At 38.7% G+C, this 18,394-nt stretch overlaps 1 protein-coding gene across 5 annotated transcripts in view; it reads left to right on the top strand.

The window, feature by feature from the left end:
• NCKAP5 (NCK associated protein 5) overlaps nt 1-18,394 on the top strand; it is a 1,114,793-nt gene that overhangs the window by 870,931 nt on the left and 225,468 nt on the right. For all 5 annotated transcript variants that reach the window (XM_061439579.1, XM_061439562.1, XM_061439566.1 and 2 more), the window contains 2 exons: nt 6,420-6,458; nt 14,763-14,882. In XM_061439579.1, the coding sequence (XP_061295563.1) occupies nt 6,420-6,458; nt 14,763-14,882 (159 nt within the window). The remainder of the gene's footprint in view (nt 1-6,419; nt 6,459-14,762; nt 14,883-18,394) is intronic.

Below are 18,394 nucleotides of genomic sequence, written 5' to 3' on the forward strand. Positions count from 1 at the left end.
CTGTTGCCAAAGAGGTGATTTGTAACAAAGAACCACCTCTGAGCACTACAAATGTTTTGTATTCATGAATCCTGGCCCCTGATTACACATGCCAGTTGTTTTGTAACTAATTGCACGAGGGGAGACAATCCATTTCTATGCATTGCAAGAGAACACTCTCAAAGGGGTAGTTGAATGTAGTAATAATGCCAACTGGAAATTCTTTTCCAGGCTTTTTGTACTAATTAAACAAACTAACAAGGTAAGGCCTCATGCTAAGTTATTTCCTTGCTGGTGGGTTTCATAAAATATACACAGGTGGATGAAATGTAAATTTGAAGTGCTTCTCAGTCCCTTTTGCACTGATTGTTATTTTTTGAGAAATGAAGAACATATTGAGGATTTGGGGAAAGTACTTGGGGGTCAGAGATTCCCTCTGATTCCCTAAAAAAAGGGTGTGTTTATTCAGAAGGAACAGACATGCATCCATAGATACACACACACACACACACACACAAATACATGCACACACTGTGTCACTTCACCATCACCTCTCCTGCCACCCAACCCCTCATCTCCTCACCTTGCAATACAAAAGCAAAACCAAGGACCACTCCTGATTGTGAGGGAAGAGACTAGAGGTTTTCATGTTTGCATCTAGCTTCTGTGTCCAGCTGTTGAACAGTTCACTGGCAAGCAGTGAAGTGTTTATTCTCAGTATCTCCTTGGCCAGTTCCTTTAAGACCAGTTTATTCCCAAGTAGAGAAGTGTAATGACACATACAACTTCCTCAAACTAATGTCTTACATTTGGATAGATTCAGCTGTGCCCTCCAAACCTTTGTAAGATGTGAACCTTGCCCAGGCTCTGGGATCTCAGGGTGCCCCCAGCCTAGCAGGATAAGTGAGGGAGATGGTTAATCCCAGAGGAAGGAGGTGAGGGAAACTCACAGAGGAAATGGGCCGCACTGGGGACTTGGAGAACAGACAGCACAGTCACCAAAGGTCAGGAGGAATGGTGGGCAGGAGGTAAAGAGGGCAAAACTGAAAGGACATCTTTAGTGAAAGAGCTGGAGCAGATGAAGTCAGATCTAGAAAGGTGAGTGATTCTCACTCTTACCAGCACATTGGACTCACTGCAGAGCTTTGAAAGAACAGCTGGCTGTCCCCAGAGATTCTGACCTGATTCTGCTCTAGATCAGAGCCTGAGTATTAGAATTTTTTAAAGCACTCCAGGGGTTTATAATATTCAGCCAAGATTAAGAACCACTACCCTTACGTCTCTGAATGTGTGTTTTAGAGAGCATTTTCAGAAGGCATCTGTAAGATGAAAGCTCCACCAAACTGGGTATGATGATAGAAGAGCCAGGTGAACCCATGCAGAAATTTAAAGTTATTTCCAATTTCCTAACAGTGTCTGAGCAAAAAATAAACCCCAGCCCAGTGTTTCTCAAATTGTTTTTCCAGACCCCTCTGCATCACTATGAGGTGTCTCAATTGTTAAAAATTTGACTCTTAGACTTCACTCAACTACTCTTAAACAGAATGAGGGGTGAGAGAACTGTCAATTTGAAGAAGCTTCCCAGGTGAAGCCACCGAACACAGAAGTTGGAGAACCTGCCTCCCCAATCAGGCCATTAGAGTTAGACCAGAGTTCATACCAGGTTACCAGAGTATTTGAGTTCTTCTTTGACTTTTCCACACTCTACACTTCAGATCACAAGGACAGGGAAAACCAGACCTATGAGTGTGGTTCAAGAAAAAAGAAAAAAAAAAAAAAAGGCAGCAGAATTTCTTTTAAAGCAAGACTAACTAAAGGCAGAAGTAGATTAAGAACAGTTTTTACTTTTCTTTCTTATTCCTATGGGATATGCCAAGATTGGATTGCTGAATCATCTACCACATGTGGGACCTAAGTCATCTTTAAAATCAATGTCTTGACAAACGTAGATGGCACATGATGTTGCTTATGGCTCTCACATGCTTCAAATGTCCATTTCATGTCCATTTCATGAACGGATCATTCTTGTGCCTGCTCTAGACTCTAACCACCATTAGCAGTACTTTTGTTCTCGTTAACAATATTTTTCCAATATTCAGCACAATCCTTAGCCCAGACTAGGTCATTCAAGGCATATTTATTGAATAACTAAATGAACGAATGGAGATTATGAGCAGCAAATTAATTTCCAAATTAGTTTTTGCTGGAATTCCACATACATATTTAGTTGAATTTCTCCCACTCCCAGGATCTTACAGGGTTTCTTTTTACAGAATAAATAAATAATGTAGATGCTTAGTGATTTTTATTTATACATGTATTTTACACACAAATACACACACACAGACTTCATCCCTTTACAAATGAAAGGGCTTCTTCTCAAACCATCCTTCCTTAAATGCTTACCTGAAAATGTGTTTTACTTCCTGAAGTTTGAGTGACCAGATTCAGATTTAACATTTTTGTCAGGTATTTTTCATCAGGTACTGTCCAAGGTGGTTTCTCTGATGATGTCTGTCATCTCATACTTTTTTCACAACAACTTCAGAGGCCGACGGTTCCCCTGCATTACAGATGAGAAAAATTAGGTTGCTCTCCCACCCCTGTGCATATCAGTGATTGGTCAACACAGGACCATATTGGAACCCGGGTTTTTCTTGTGATTCTCCACCGGTGCTCCTCGTACTTGCCCCCAGCTGTCTTCCTACAATAAACCAAGGTCAAAAGTAGAGAAAACTTCTCCAAAGCACAATTTCTAAAATGTGTGCTTTTGTGAGCAGTTTTTTAATTACCTGGCTGACAAGGTAGTGGCTTTGCATGTAAAGCACATAAAAGGATGAAAGCAGGGCAACCAGGCAGGAGGATAAGACTTTAAGCACAGTGTCCACTGAGTTCCTCCCTCGCCCACCTTCGACCGCATCTCCAATTGTCTTCTGGATGTGGTGAGAATTGGCTCCCTCTGGAATGAACTCCCCGATATGGCTTCTCATTCAGCCTCAGGGGCTGTTGTGCAATAAAATAACAGACAAATCTGCATCCCCTATTCTCCTCCCTCTGCCCACCCACTTTGAGATCCCTCCACACCTGAGAGGGAAGAACAAAGAGGCATGTGGGTCAAAGATGAGCCAGGTGTCAGAGGAGCTGGCTTGTCTGAGAGAATTCTTACGGAGAGGAAAGAAGAGATGTACCACAGTGCCCGCCCACCCCTGTTCCTCTCCTAGATGCAAAGGGGGCGCTTTCCACAAAGAGCCTAAGCGAAATGGTCAAACAAGCCAGGGGCTTAGGGACCATCAGCTTTGCTCAGTGTGTCTCGGGTTCCTGTGACCCAGCCCAGCTGCTCGTTTCTTTTTCTTTCTTTGGAGAGGAAAGCTGTCAGCTGACATTGGAAGGTATTTGTTCTCATTAGCTGGGCCTGCCAGGGTGTGATTATTTGCAACCCAAGTGCTGAGGGCAGGATGCGATGATGAAGGCAGGGGCCCATTTCCAGGGATCATCTTGTGAGACTATGAGAGGTTGCAGGCACAAGCTCCGAACAGTTGTTCTGTGCATGCATCTGAGAAGCCTAGCTGTTAAAAGTCCTAACAAAACCCAAGAAACTATCCTTATAGACAGTACCAAGGAAAGCATTTGTATCACTTGCCTGCTTTTCTGCAAAGAACCTGTGAGCCCTTCCGGGTAATAGAACCCCGTGTCAGTAGGTAAAGAAATAATGCGTTTGTGTATCTTTGTTCAATTTTCGGGTAGAGCAAATAATTGTCCAAAATATATGCCAAAAGTAACTGTATCAGAAATAGAGTCTGTAAGCCTATAGGGCAAACATACTTGGATTGCAAAGATATAACATATTTACTCCTGCAGGCTTTTACAGATAAGATACTCGTTTATGACTCCTGTTAAATCATGTAGAGAGCTATTTTATGTGACCACCATTCCACAGACTGGTTTAAGTGAGGGGCCAGTTCTGAGGAAGAAAAGAAAATATTGATATTAGGCAGTTTTATGAGAATGTAAATCAAATCCAAAGGTTGCTATACAAAAGAATTAAATTATTTATGGTATAAATTAAGTTTGGTACATTGCTTCTGACTTAAGCAGCATGAATAGTTCTTCTGTTTTTTGTGTGTTTTTTTTAATTTGCAAGAATAAAATAGATGGTATGTAGTTTGACTTTAAATTCTCATGAATTTGAATGAACATTTAAAAACTGAAAGGTTTTCAAGATTATGCTATTGGTCAATTTGTGTGGGCTGAGTAACATTTGTCACCATTGTGATTGTGTATAAATAAAGTGATAAAAGAAAAACAGCACAAGTTACAGAAAATGACTTATTTTAGTCTACAGTAATCCTTAGATATCTTCTTTAACTTAGACTGGACTAAAAGAAATACCTAATAATACTTTTTCTTCAAAACTATAGTTAGTTTCAGTAAAAAGCCTTTCTTTTAAACTTAATGTCAGCAATGTAAATTTGAAAAGGATTCTGATAGGAAAAGAATTCCCTCTTGTATATATCAATTATATAGGTAATCTGATTTTAGTCATTTACTACTTGTAGTGCAAATGTCTGCTAACCACAAATAGATGACAGCCTCTATTATAATTTTCAGTGAGGCTTACTGGTAGCCAGCTGTCATTAAGGATATGCTATTTTGTCAATATTGAGTCAAGAAGCAAATTCCATGAAAACATTTTTACCGTAATCTATTCCAGTATACTAAAAAGAGAAATGAGCATACACAATTTAGTATCAACAAAAATTTAATTTGTTATCAAGAGAAAGAGAAGATAGAAGTGTGGTCTTTAGTCTTTGGTTGAATATGAGAATTAGCAAGATGATTACAAGTTTATCACACTTATAACTGTGTTCTTGCCTAACTCTTACCAGCTATGCTCCTTTTGAAACCAAGAAACACATCCCAGTCATAGATACTGTGCAAATTTATATTGGATAAGTGAAGGAAGAAATGAATGAACTGAAATATTTAGGATATTTAAATAGCCTGACTTGGTCTTTAATGTTGTCAGTTTCTATTATTACACTAAATGTTTACCATATGTGTATGTACTGACTAAAAAACTTCATATAATTCACCTATCTACCATAATTTTATCAATAGTAGCCATATGGATATATAACTTTAAGATTGTGGTGAAGTTTAATAAGTGACTCTCTGGAGTGTTTTTGAAATCTGCAGGTGAAAAAGAAATCTTAGTATAAATACATGTAGAAAGATGAATAGTTTTCAGAGAAAATGCCAGATCCTTGAAATATGAGAAATGTGTTACTGATTTTTCACATGGCCTTTAACTGGAATTGTGCCACATGCTCACTCCTAAGCCAGTCACTGAAAGGGAATGAAATTACCAACACCAATTCACCATTCACCTCCTAGGGCCAAGAGGGGTCCAGCTTTTCCTACTGTCCCAAACTGCCCGATACCTGAAGAAAATTAGGGTTCTAGTAATAAGTGACAATTTTATTTAGTTGTATATTAGAAGAAACTCAACATAACAGTGGATATTTTGTTTCTATCTCATATGCAAGTTCAGAAATAGAAAGTGCAGCTCCATACATCATCAGGACAAGGCTCATTCTATTTTTCTGCACCCAACTACTTAATATGTGACTTTCATTTTCAAGATGGCTGCCAAAGCTCTAGCCATCACTTTCATATCCCAGCAGGGAAATAAAGAATAAGGATGGGCCCTCTTTTTTTTAGGAGACTGCCTATCCATCAGTCCAAGAAAATGGACCATCTGGAACTCATTGGGCCAGAATTTTGTCACACAGTGACAAGGCAGGTTGGGAAATGCATTTGTGTGTATCCAGGCAAAAAAAATCAGGGGATGTAAGGGAAAATAAAGAATAGAGTAAGCAGCTTTCAGACTCTCTTATAGGTAGTAATGACAGAGGATAATATAAACGAAGATGTGGAGGAGGAAAGCAAAGCCTATATAGGAATGAAGGAGTTGCCCCTATTCTGCACTTTCCACCTACCTCTATTGCAAGTAATTCCAGGCAATGAAATAGTCACACAGCAAAAGAACGGGAAGGAGAGGCAAAGGGCATTGTAAATCAGCAGTGTAAAACTGTGTACAGATAATTAGGATCATGTTTTGCACTATATCATTTTTTAGCCTTCTTAAAGTACTTTACATATGAAAGGATATTATTTTTCCAAATATGGAAATGTGAGAGTCAAGGTATGAATGATCTTTCCAGCCTAACCATCTTAATTAGCAACAAGGTCACCTTTGGAAAATGCAAAATATTACCTAGAAGGATAGGCTTATTATGAAAAGAATCAAATCCTGTAGAAGTAGAGGAAAGAGCCAGACGAGGAGCTCATTAGCTTTGGGAAACTTATTGGTAAATTAGAGTCTGTGCGTATAGGGTCTCATTATTATAATCAGCAACTCTTTTCTTTATTTTTTAAAGGTAGCCAACCAGGTTGTGCAAGCCCTGCTCACTCAAAAGGTAGGTCACTTTCTGGCTTTATTATTTTCATAGCACTTACGTGAATAGATTGGAACTCACATTGTCAGACTAAAGGAAACTATGATTGATAGCTGCAATACTTTTTCATTTATTCAGTTAGGTTAAAATTGTATGCGTTTTAGATGGCATATGAACATCAATGACCAATAGATTCATAAAATTTAAACTCTTGGGGAAGTAATAGAAAGCTTTTTGAAGATGAAAGATTTCCATGGGCCTACCTAGATGAGTAGCAAACCTATCATTTTTATTTAGTAAATGTAAACATTAAATAAGTTGATGGATTCCTCTGGCCTCTATAAAATAAATAGCCTCTGATGGACAGCATTAACAGAGGCCTAAAATTCAGCAAGAGATCTTTGAGGTTAGGAAGGTTATTTAACTTCTCTGGACCTTAATTCCTCTTCTGTAAAATAGAGATAGCAGTGTCCACCTCCCAGAATTGCTATGGTCACTCTATGAAAAGGAAGAGCTGTTCCCACAAAAACAGCTCTGTGGTAAAGATAAAGCAAATGGTGGTGCTAAATACTTGAAAGTTTCTGAGAGTAGATCGTAAGCTTTCTCTCCACAATTTTTTTTTTTTAAGAGAGTTTACTATGTGTAATGATGGATGTGTTAATTATTTTGCTCTTGGTAATCATTCTACCATGTAATGTATATCAAATTATCACATCTTACACTTTAAGTATATACAATTATATATGTGAATTTCTCCTCAATAAAGTTAGGGGAAAAACAATTGTTAGTCTCTGAGCATGAAATTTTTATACCTTCTCCTTTGTTGTCATCTTATTCTGCTTTCAGATCATGTTATTGGGGCAGAATGGGTAAATGCAGGTAGTTTGCCCAAACTTAGCTAGTTTGGTGAATTTTATTGAACATTTCGCATCTCTTTCCATGATCTATCTGAGAGGCTGAATTCTAGTTCCTTCTTATTTTGTTTATTCTGAGTTACTGCTGTATGAGATAGAGATATCCTCAAAAGAAAATGTGGGAACATGTGACTTGTTCAGGCAGATGTGACTTAGGAGAGCAAAATCACTTATGGCATTTAAATGTTTTTAGTTGAGAACAATTTTAGGGTTTGGCTACTTCTCATGAATGTACTTAAATAATTATTTTAAATGCATGCTGTAAAGGCATTGTGATAACAGTTTTGCTAGACTTTCTCCCCCGACTACTTCTGTCAAAATATCATGCTTCCTGGTATAAATGATTTTAACTGGTTCAGATTTTACATTAACATTACATGAAGAGAGAGATTTGAGCACATTTATTAGGTTAGAGGTAGATTCAATTGTGAATAACAAAAATCCAAAATAATGGTGGCTTAAATCAGGTAACATAAAATTAAATCAGTTGTTTACTCCTCAGATCTAAATCTGCAGGTGGGGAGTACATAGCCAGCATGATGTCTTTGCTGCATAAAGTTCGTAGGGTCACTGGCATCATGGTTTCTATCTTGTGATTCTGTGGGATGTGGCCTCCATTTCCACAGTTACCTCATGGCCCAAAGTGGCTGCTCTACCTCCAGTCATCACATTAATATTTTAGCCATCAGGAGGAAATGAAAGCCAAAGAAAAGGAAGAGGATAAAAGACACACACCGGCTATCTTTTAAGAGAGCCTTCTAAAAGTTTACATACCTCCCTGTTTACAAACCTTAATTATGCAACCACACCCAAGGAAGCCAGTGATGGAGTCTTTCTTCTGGGTATGTGCCCAATTGAAAAGTGATTGTCACCTGGTTGCAGAAGGGGAGAAACATATGTTGAAGGACAAATCATGATTTCTGTCACAGCATATTTGAATACTTTTTCTCTTTCAAAGGCTTTAATTTCTCAGTTGCTTTTCCTCCTGTTCCTCCTCACTTAATTACAGATGTAAGGAATGCCAGGGTGCACTGCTGCAGCTCCATGTGTAACTGTTGAAAGACTTCTCATGCCTTTCTTTTTTAATGGTGCTTCAGAAAAGAGACAAGAAAACCATCTGGCACAATATATAGGAAAATGGGACCTTTCAGGTCAGCCACAAAAAAGTCGCTACACAAATTCAAGTAATAACTAGTAAACAGATAAATCTACCTTGGTACAGTTAAGCAGTAAGACACAAAAAGATGTGCTGCTGTGAGATAGCATACCTCAGGGACGCTGTGAGCAGGAAAAGATGCCCGAGCTTTCAGAGAGTCCAGAAGAATCATGTTCTGCAGAAACGTGTGCCTCCCAGTTTTTATAGAGACTGTAAAATTGCTACAAAAAGACTAAAATTTCTTTTTAATTAAGAGCACAATATGGGAAATAAGATATACTCCAAAAGCAGATGAGAAACGAAAGAGTGATGTAGCTGATACAGAGTGAAAAACAGAAATCTTGAGTGAATTATCTAAGTCACACACACATACACACACACAAATCCTTGAGGTGAAATTATAGTCATAACCATACAGTTATGGAATATATCATTTGTTGTGACACAAAGGCAAATCTCCCATGACTTCTGTTCCTCCCTCAGCAACCAAAAAAGTATTTTGCTGGCATACTGTGCATTGGCCCTGATAAGTATCTTGAAGTCACAGAGTATATTTCCTTTCTAAGTACTGATAGGAAAAAAAAATTATTTCTATAAATTTAGCAGTTTCTGTTAAATGTATTGATATATATCATGTCCTAGTAAAGTAATTCAGTTTATCTCAAAAATCTACAGGTTTTCTTAAGAGAGCTGACTGTTCCTCCTTTAGATCAATAATGTTAAAGTGACAATATTTAACACAGCTCAATTCCAATTATGGCTCCAAATCATAGGTACAAGCCTGTAAGTGCAATCAGTAATCTGAGCCAAACTCATATTTTTGTCTGAAATATATTTTGTCTTCATTAAGACAATTATACACACTGAAAATTTAACTCTTCTATGTTCTTTTTTTAATTTTTAATTTTTTGCCACTAACACAAATTTGGAAGAAAGGCATTTTTCCCTCTAGTTATTTTACAGTATATCAACAACCTCAGTCTTATCTTCATGTTCTTTAAAATAACCAAATATTCATGGTATGTTTTAAATTTTCCAATAAGAATTAAGACTCTTACATGGTGAAATCTAGCAACACAGCCATCCAGATAGAAGCAGAACACAATTTTGTAGCTTTAAACTAAAAGAACTCCCAACTCCTCTGTATTTCCCTTGTAGAAAGAGCAGTTGAGCCATCTGGGTCCACTTTTCTAGCAATGATGTGTGTAGGATCTGGTTTCCTTAGAGTCTGTTTATATTTACTGCGCACTTAGAAGGAATCAGACTCCACGTCTAGCACTTTAAATGCACAAAATCATTTGGTTTTCACCACAGTCTTGTGAGTAGGATGATGACGATAATTTCCCCATGGTTCCAGTTGCTACAAGTGGCAAAGCCCACATGTTAACCTGGGGTTATTGCATTCATACTCCATGCCTTTATCATTTGCACCATTCAGCCTCCACAATCCCTTTCAGTCACTTAATGTTTTCCCCACTGTAGTTCAGCAAGCAGGGAAACACTGTGAAATTCAACAGATGGGTTGAAATCCAATCATTAGTCACATATGATTGCAAGAAATAAAGGGGCAATGTCACAGGTGGATTTCTTAAAACTTTTGGAAGCATTGCCAGCCCTTGCTAGCAAGGACATCCAGGATCTTACTTGCTTGGAGTCAAAAATGACTGTAAATTTGGAGCTCTTTCCAAATCAAGCTTTCTCAGAATCAGTCTTATTTTTGGATGACAGAATTTCCCAACTGCCAGGGACCTTAGTGAACATTTAATCTTGAGCTTGTCAACTAGCTTTGATAATAGGCTCAATTTACTGTAATTACATAAACTGTTTAGCCATCACTCAGATTAAAAATGTTTTAATCCGAATGCCTTTCAGATGAAGGCTTCCAGTATTCAGTTTGCCACAAGACTCAGCACTTCCCATTGATTAGAACTGGCCTGATGCTGTGATACAATTATGTTACCTGTCTCACTGTTTTATGTGTTTGATGTTGAGGCCCTTGGTTGGTCTGAGATGTGAACAATCTTTTACAGCAATGGCTTTTTTTTTTTTTAGCTGAAGTATTAGCATTCTTAGAAGAGATAGGGATATGAGTGACAGACACTGAAAAGGATTGTGACAAGGAGCGGCTGGTGGATGTGGTGTCCAGTAAGTCTCAGGGAAGGATTGAGGTGGCGGCCCTTGACAAGCCATCTCATAAAGCAGCTGAGGCATCCCTTGTCTTGAAAGCCTGATTTTGTGCAGTAACTCCATTTACAGATGAGGAAACTTGAGGCATAACCAGAGTAAGTAACTTCCTCAAGACTATGTGGGTAATAAGGACCAGAGTCCAGGCCCCTTAACTCTCAATCCAGTGTATTCCCATAATACATACTACCTCTGAAATAGTTATACCAGTATAGTAGCATTTTACATGATAAAATAAAATTTTAATAGTTTTGAACAATAATCTAGTGGTAATATCAGTATACATCAAGCTTCTAAGCAACCAACATTTTCCTAACTTTCCTTTAGCCTGGAGCTGGTAATGGTTTTGCTCTAAGTGCATAAAGTAACCATACTCCATAGATACTACATAGCAGTGAATCCAGAATCTCGTTCAGCCCCAAGCACAGAGGAAACTTGTTAGAAGTGCTGTGTGTGGGTCCTCCAGGGAAGTTGTGGCTTGGGATCATTAAGGTACACAGGACCCTTTTAGACCAGTATACCACATTGCTCAGTATATTTTCCCCACATATCTAGCTGTAATGTCTTACTTTGTTTTCAGTTGAGAGTGGCATGCAGATTACCAATAAAACCGGCTATTTCCTTGAACCCAAAGACCACTGTACTTGCTTACATGAGACGGAATGTAGTCAAATCTTTGGCATTGTTTACTTCTTTTTTTTTTAATTTTATTTTATTTTTAAGATTTACATAATTGTATTAGTTTTGCCAAATATCAAAATGAATCTGCCACAGGTATACATGTGTTCCCCATCCTGAACCCTCCTCCCTCCTCCCTCCCCATACCATCTCTCTGGGTCGTCCCATTGCACTAGCCCCAAGCATCCAGTATTGTGCATCGAACCTGGACTGGCCTTGATAAGAATTATACAACACATTCCCTTTTTTTTTTTTTTTTGCTTCAAAAGACACAACCCTATATTTTATTTTTAGTGAGGTCCTTCTCTTGAGACCTGAGAGGTACTAGGGAGTCAGAGAAAAAGAAGGGTTGTGCGTGAGGGCAGATGGTCCAGCCCTTATGGGGAGCCATGATCTCAGAGGCTGGCATCTAAACAGAAAAATTCTTTAGTTTCTAATGCCTTTCCTGGGAGGCATAGTGTAGTTCCTGTCTCTGTAACCGACAGAGTCAGCATTAATGGTCCTTTCACCCAGCCTCAAGATGTCCTACGTGCCTTTATGGCAGTGGGTTCTCACTATGAGCCCAGAGGAAGAAAAGACAGCCAGCTGACACTCTCTGCCCAGGTCTCACTGTAGTCATCAGAAAAATTGTTGTTTTTCTCTCTCTCTTTCCATCTTTCCAGTCTGGTTGACTTATGTGTGTGCGCACGGGCACCCACATGGTTTTGATTACAGTTTCTTGGAGTGAGAGCTGTCTGGCATCATTTACCATCCACAGCTTGAGTGAAGAAAGGAAGAATGTTAGAACAACACAGAATATTCTTTAATATCTACAAACTTTCTCTGCAGCTCATGTCTATTGGTCAGTGATGATAAGACCTGCATCACATTCCTAAAGCCCTTTGTTTTCCCCTCTTCTGTGTACTGATCTAGATAAGCCAAGAGTGATAAATGGTTCTCAAGGTCAATAAATTGTGTTCCTGCTAATGAACTTTTACTGCCTTAAGTAATAGTAATGGCCATGGAAATTTGGGCACTGGTACAAAAACTCGTTATAGAATATATTGATTTTTTCCCCTTCTTTTTTTTTTTTTTTTTAAACTCATCTGAAGAGATCTTTTCAAGTTATTTTCAGTTTTGCTGCTAAAAACAGTTGCTGGTATTCCTTACAAGTCTCCTTTCTCCTTGCAAATCCACACTCATATGCTTCTGTCTCCACCCCTCCCCCTGCAAGTGAGAATGATTGTGTTTTCCCACCCAATAGGTACTATTAATATTTATTTACCTCACAGTCAAGTTTTATCAATTGCTTAATTAGCAGTAGTGAAAACAATTAGTGTTTGGGAGCAGGGAGTGTTATATACATGCTAAGAGCAAAAATTAGCATAAGTGAAACACAGAGGTTGAATTCTAAATAAAGACAACAAATCTAGCCTTTTAATTTGAGCAGTGCCTAGGCCTCCAAAAGAGCCTCTGCCAAGTGGCATGCATGTTTATGGGTGTTCACACCCACTGCCCCTAATTTATAGACACTGCCTTCCTAGAGCTTATACCTGGGTGCCTTGCTCTGACATGATGTTCCTTTGCTTTGCTCTTCATTAGTAGGCAGCAATCAGTTGAAAACATCCTAAGCATAGGCTTCCTATTTACCTAAAAATGTGAGGGGAGTATAAGCTGCGCATTGAGCTATTATGCCATGCCCTGTCTCTTTGCCTTCTGTAAATGGATTGGATAAGCCTGGAAATGATGATGGACCTCAGGTAAAGCCTTGGAAGATGCTAATATAGATCTCTCTCTAGCTGCACACTCAGGTTGCCACATGGTTATGTATGGCACACACCTACTAATCTCTGTGACTCTGGGGAGCAGAGCTGTGGGCTGGCACTTTGTCTTGCTTGCAGAGCCTTAAGTAAGATCTTAGCTGCCCAACCTGCAGTTGCCCCACATTAGAATATATAGATGGATAAACTAGTAGTATATCCCACCATCACTAGAGAGTAAAAGAATTCACCATAATCTTCCCCTTTAACAACATAATCACACAAGTTTACTAAGCTCCTACTACTCTGTGGGGTACTGTACTAGATGATGCAAGAAAAGTGTCAGACAGTATGCTCATGCTGCTGTTTCTGTATCTTATGCTTTTTGAGGAACATGTTACCTAATCGACAACATAAGTCCAAACCATGAAAGAAAGTCAACACAAAGCAGCCTGTGACATTAACTAAATGTCACAGAAGAAGCATTGAGGGCTTACTGGAGTTCAGAAAAGGGAGCAGATAAAAGTGGAGGATGCCAGATTAAAGCATCAGGAAGGAGACAGAATTTGAGCTGGATGTCACTTGGACTGGAAGAATGAGGAGGTGGATGAGAAGCCAGAGGGAGGTGAGGCAGGAAGGATGGTGTCAGAATGCATGGCACTTTCGAGAACAAGCAGACCCTTGTTCTTCACATGGTAAGAGCAGAAGCCTGTAAAAAAAAAAAATCATGAAATAGTGTAAGATAAAGTTTGAAATACAGAAAAGGGTCAGCTTTTGAAGAACCTTGCCTTGGGGCTTTATTCTACCTGGTCTTTCTTGAACCTCTTCGGAGGATGTAGACATGTCAGTACAAGTATCTTTATTGTAAGTTTGTTTGGAAAGAAGCTCCATGGGATTCCAGAGAATCCTAAAGCTCCGTTTTCTCAGCTCCCCTCATGAAAGCTGGGGGAGAGTTCTCGGTGATGTTTTAACTATTATTCAGAAGAGCTGCTCTAAGGGGATGCCGAGGTATGGTTCTTCCACTTCTTCCCCAGCACTAAGACCAGAACAGCCCCAAATGATATGAAAATCCACTAGTGTAGAGGATGGGAAAGTTCCAAGCGGCCTTGTAAGCCTTCACTTCACAGTTGCTTCACTCCATCTAAATGCATCACTGATTCGATTAGCAACCGCATTGAGAGTTTCAGCTCGTTTCCACAAATGACAGCGAAGGGCTCCGTCAAAAGTGATAGTTTCTTTAGTTCATCAAATCTCTATTCACTGCAAAAACAGCACTGTCCTTGTGGCTTGTGCTTGATGATTGCTTTTATGAAGACAGTGAAAGGCCAAATATATAGGTGGAAGCTTAAATTGACTTTATATCGCTGAGATTTACCATTTTTAAAAATAGCATGCTAGATTAATGCATTTCTGATTTCAAGGTGCTGTGTTGTTGTTGTTTTTTTTTTTATATTGGCTTTCCTGAACTTAATAATTCTATCAGACAATGGGCTGTGGAAGAAAACATTATGTGTGATTTATTTCTGGGGATTTGAAGGCTAAAAATAGTATTTATTACTAATGTGTTTGAAATAGCTGATGAAATATGGTTATAATATGCAAAGCTATCTTTCAATTATAGACTTTTTTTTTCCTTTCAATGTGTTTTTTGCAGGATCTCAGGGAGGAATGTGTAAAGTTGAAAACAAGAGTGTTTGATTTGGAACAACAGAATCGAACGCTAAGCATCCTTTTCCAACAGCGAGTCAGACCAACTTCTGATCTCCTCCTCCAGGTATGTGTTTTTGTGGAAAACAGTCTTCGCTACTGAAATGCTATTGACAAGAAGTGCCTTAAGTTCAGGAGTTACCACTGTCTTCATGGGCAAGACATACTGCCTCAGAATATCCATTTTCTCCCCACTCAAGGGGTGTCATTAAAATTTGAACATCTCTTAAATTTCTGACTCGTAAAGGAATGCATCAACAAACAATAAACAGGTAAAAGGAAACAATCAGAGGTATCATCTGGTTAACTCAGTGAAACTGGGAAATGGAGTCAGAAAATAATTGATTGCTTTGGGAACCAGTATTAGTACGTTTGCACTCCATGATGAGCAAGGCAGAGTTTTATGTAATGGCCAAAGAGCATTTCTTTATTTCAAACACTCTGTAATTAAAAAAAACAGCTAAGGTTTGCTGTGCTTTCATATCTCTCTCTAGGCAGCCTGCCTCCTCACAAGCTAAGACTTCCTCCACTCTGCCTCAGTATTTTACAGGTTCTCTTTGTCTAAGTGTTCTCACCGAACTCTTTCAGTTGCTTTTATAACAGGCAAACTCATGGAAAGTCAGACCATTTGAATCATTTTGAAGCTGTCCCTGAGAAAGCGCTAGAAAATATATTTGAGTGCAGGAAGACACATGGATTGGCAGAGGGGTCTAGAAAGCTGATATTTGCCATTGCCTACTTTTTTAAAAAATCCTCTTAATGTGCGTATTTGTCAAACAAGCTCCAATGAGCCTCGCTCAGAGCCCTTTTGAGACCAAGCTGGCATGGAGTATGTGGGGTTTCACAGGGACAGTGTACAGTGTGTGAAGGATAAACCCCAGCTGCCTGGTCTAATTGGCTAAGGGGAAGGAGAAAGAGATATGCTCTAGACTAGCCTGTCCAGTACTGTAGCCACTAGCCAAATGGCACTATTGAAATTCTAAATTTAAGTTTCTATGTCAGACTCGTCAGATTGCAAGTGTTGAAAAGCCACACATGACCAGCAGCTACCATATTAGACAGTGTTTGTGTAGAACATTTCTGTCATCTAGAAAGTTCAGCATGTTTCCAGATGGTTGAGACGGTGTTGCTAATTTACCCTCTGAACTTTGACACAAACATCTTCACCTGACTCCTCAGGGAAATAATGAGAAATTGTAGTTCATGTCAGAGAAAGAAAGATGTTTGGTAAAGCCTCTCTTCAAAATGTAATCCACCCCCCACACAAATGAAAAGAGCTCTCTGAATTGTAAAATAGATCTCATGTCTTAATTTTCTCTCTGCTTTATCTATTAGTGCTTAATTCATAATTTATGGGTCGCAAATTGTGTGGAAAAAAATCATCTCTCTCTATTCTGTTTCCTGATCTGAGCCACGATAAATGTTGGTCAGAGAGAATCTTGGATCTGTAAAAAGTTGTATCTCATTTGCTCTCTTATAATCAAGATCCAATATTGTAATTACTTCTAACAGCTGTTGCATGTTCATGAGTTTTTCTGTTTTGCCTGTTTTAACTTGAGGCTTTTCTGGAATAACTTGTAAGGATCTCTAGTCCCTGCTTATGAATCACGATGGTTTGTTTTCATTAGCTGTCACAAAGTTCTTAAATACACATCCAAATGACAGAGGATGGTGTTTGTTCTAACAACAGAACTCAGTATTTATTCATTGGGTGTTTTCCGCCAACACACTGCTGCTGCTGCTGCTGCTGCTAAGTCGCTTCAGTCGTGTCCGACTCTGTGCGACCCCAGAGATGGCAGCCCACCAGGCTCCCCGGTCCCTGGGATTCTCCAGGCAAGAACACTGGAGTGGGTTGCCATTTCCTTCTCCAATGCATGAAAGTGAAAAGTGAAAGTGAAGTCGCTCAGTCATGTCCGACTCCTAGCGACCCCATGGACTGCAGCCTTACCACTATTTCTCCCCAAATGGATCTCCTTTTCAGGAGCCATTCTAATTTAAATGAAATTTGTAAAAGATGAGCTGACAATATTAGTAGTTCTGCAGGTAGAATGATAAGGGTGATGCCTGCTTCTAACATGTAAGAACATCATAATCATTGCTGGCTTTTCAGGTGGTCTGTTCCTCATGTGACCTGTGATTTTTTTTTTTTTCCTTTCTGATGGCATAAATGCGTATCATGGAGCATGGGCTAAAGTAGAAGCAATTTGAGTTTGTTTTGCATCGCACCCGTGGAAGCTCTGTAATTATTTGTTGATTGAAATAAATGACCCAGATTCATTCTGAAAGCTGGAGAGTTACTTTACATATGCTGAAGAGAGGTTTCCACCCCTACCTCTTCTGCATGTTTCCTGTCTGTGTGGATGCTTTGGAACTATGCCCCATGCTGGTCCAGCCCAGTCTGTTGGAGGGCATGGCTGGTGAGTGCAGCAAATCCATCAGTATGCCTAGTCCTGAGTATGATAGATGTTTTAGGTTCTGCCCATGGACTACAGGTTCAGTACAATTTTTCATCCTATCTTAAAAAACTGCATTAATTGTCATCTGCTGAATACAGCCTAATGATTCTATGTAATCTAAGTAGCTACCTAAAGAGAGATACAGAAAGAAGATTGTTGAACACATTGTGAGTTTAGTAGATACATTGTAAGTAGTGGAAAAGAAAATAATTTATAAAAGTAGTTAATTCTTTGTCCCTCGAAAATAGAGAATGAGAGGGTTACCTGGATATTATTTAGCATATTCTGATATAGGAGGAATAAAAAGGGTTAGTTCTAAGGGCTAATTGTCAGATTCTTGGAAACTTACAAAGAGAACCAGGTTGGTGATAGGAAAGAAAAGAAGCCTAACCTGAAATTTAAATCTTAAGAATGGCCATAAACTTCTCTAATGGTTCCAGTTTACAGTAAAGCATCTCTCGGACTATGGACAGTAACAAATCAGATTAAGAAGTTCCTTTATATTAAAAGAATTTTTTTTTAATTCTGATGAATTAAGAAACTGGTATAGCAAATAAAATCCAAAAGTAGCATTCTTAATGGAATTGGAGTCTCTAATTTTATTCAAACTTACTGGTCAGATTAAATAATGCTCACCTTTGCCACTTACAAATCATATTAAATAACACTCTCAATTTATTGAACTAGCAGGGAGCTCTCTACCAAGAATACTTACTTCTCTGACCAGTTGAGTTATGAATAAGTTATGTTTGTAACTCATTCTCACATGACTATCATTTGTCTTGGTAATTAAAATGTGATTTTAAGTACATTATAAACCAATGAAATGTGGTGCAAAAAGGACTGTTTCTATAAAACAAAGTTGAATGCTTCAAAAGCATGTAAAGGCGTATCTCTAAAAGAGTGGCATCAAATAATATTTGTGTCTAATGCAAAAACAAAAAAAAATTGTGGGAGAAGAGGAGTTATATTAAATGTAGAGGCATGCTGCATGCAGGTTGCTTCTCAAGTGGTTTTAAGTTCTTGTTCCACTGTTAAGAAAAACAAAACCTAGCATGTGTTTGATGCCAAAAAAGACATTGGAAGATCTAATAGCAGGATCCCTGGAAAAGCAGCAGCCTTG

This window comes from Bos javanicus, chromosome 2 (assembly GCF_032452875.1).
Source record: "Bos javanicus breed banteng chromosome 2, ARS-OSU_banteng_1.0, whole genome shotgun sequence".
In the NCBI taxonomy this organism is placed as follows: Eukaryota; Metazoa; Chordata; class Mammalia; order Artiodactyla; family Bovidae; genus Bos; species Bos javanicus.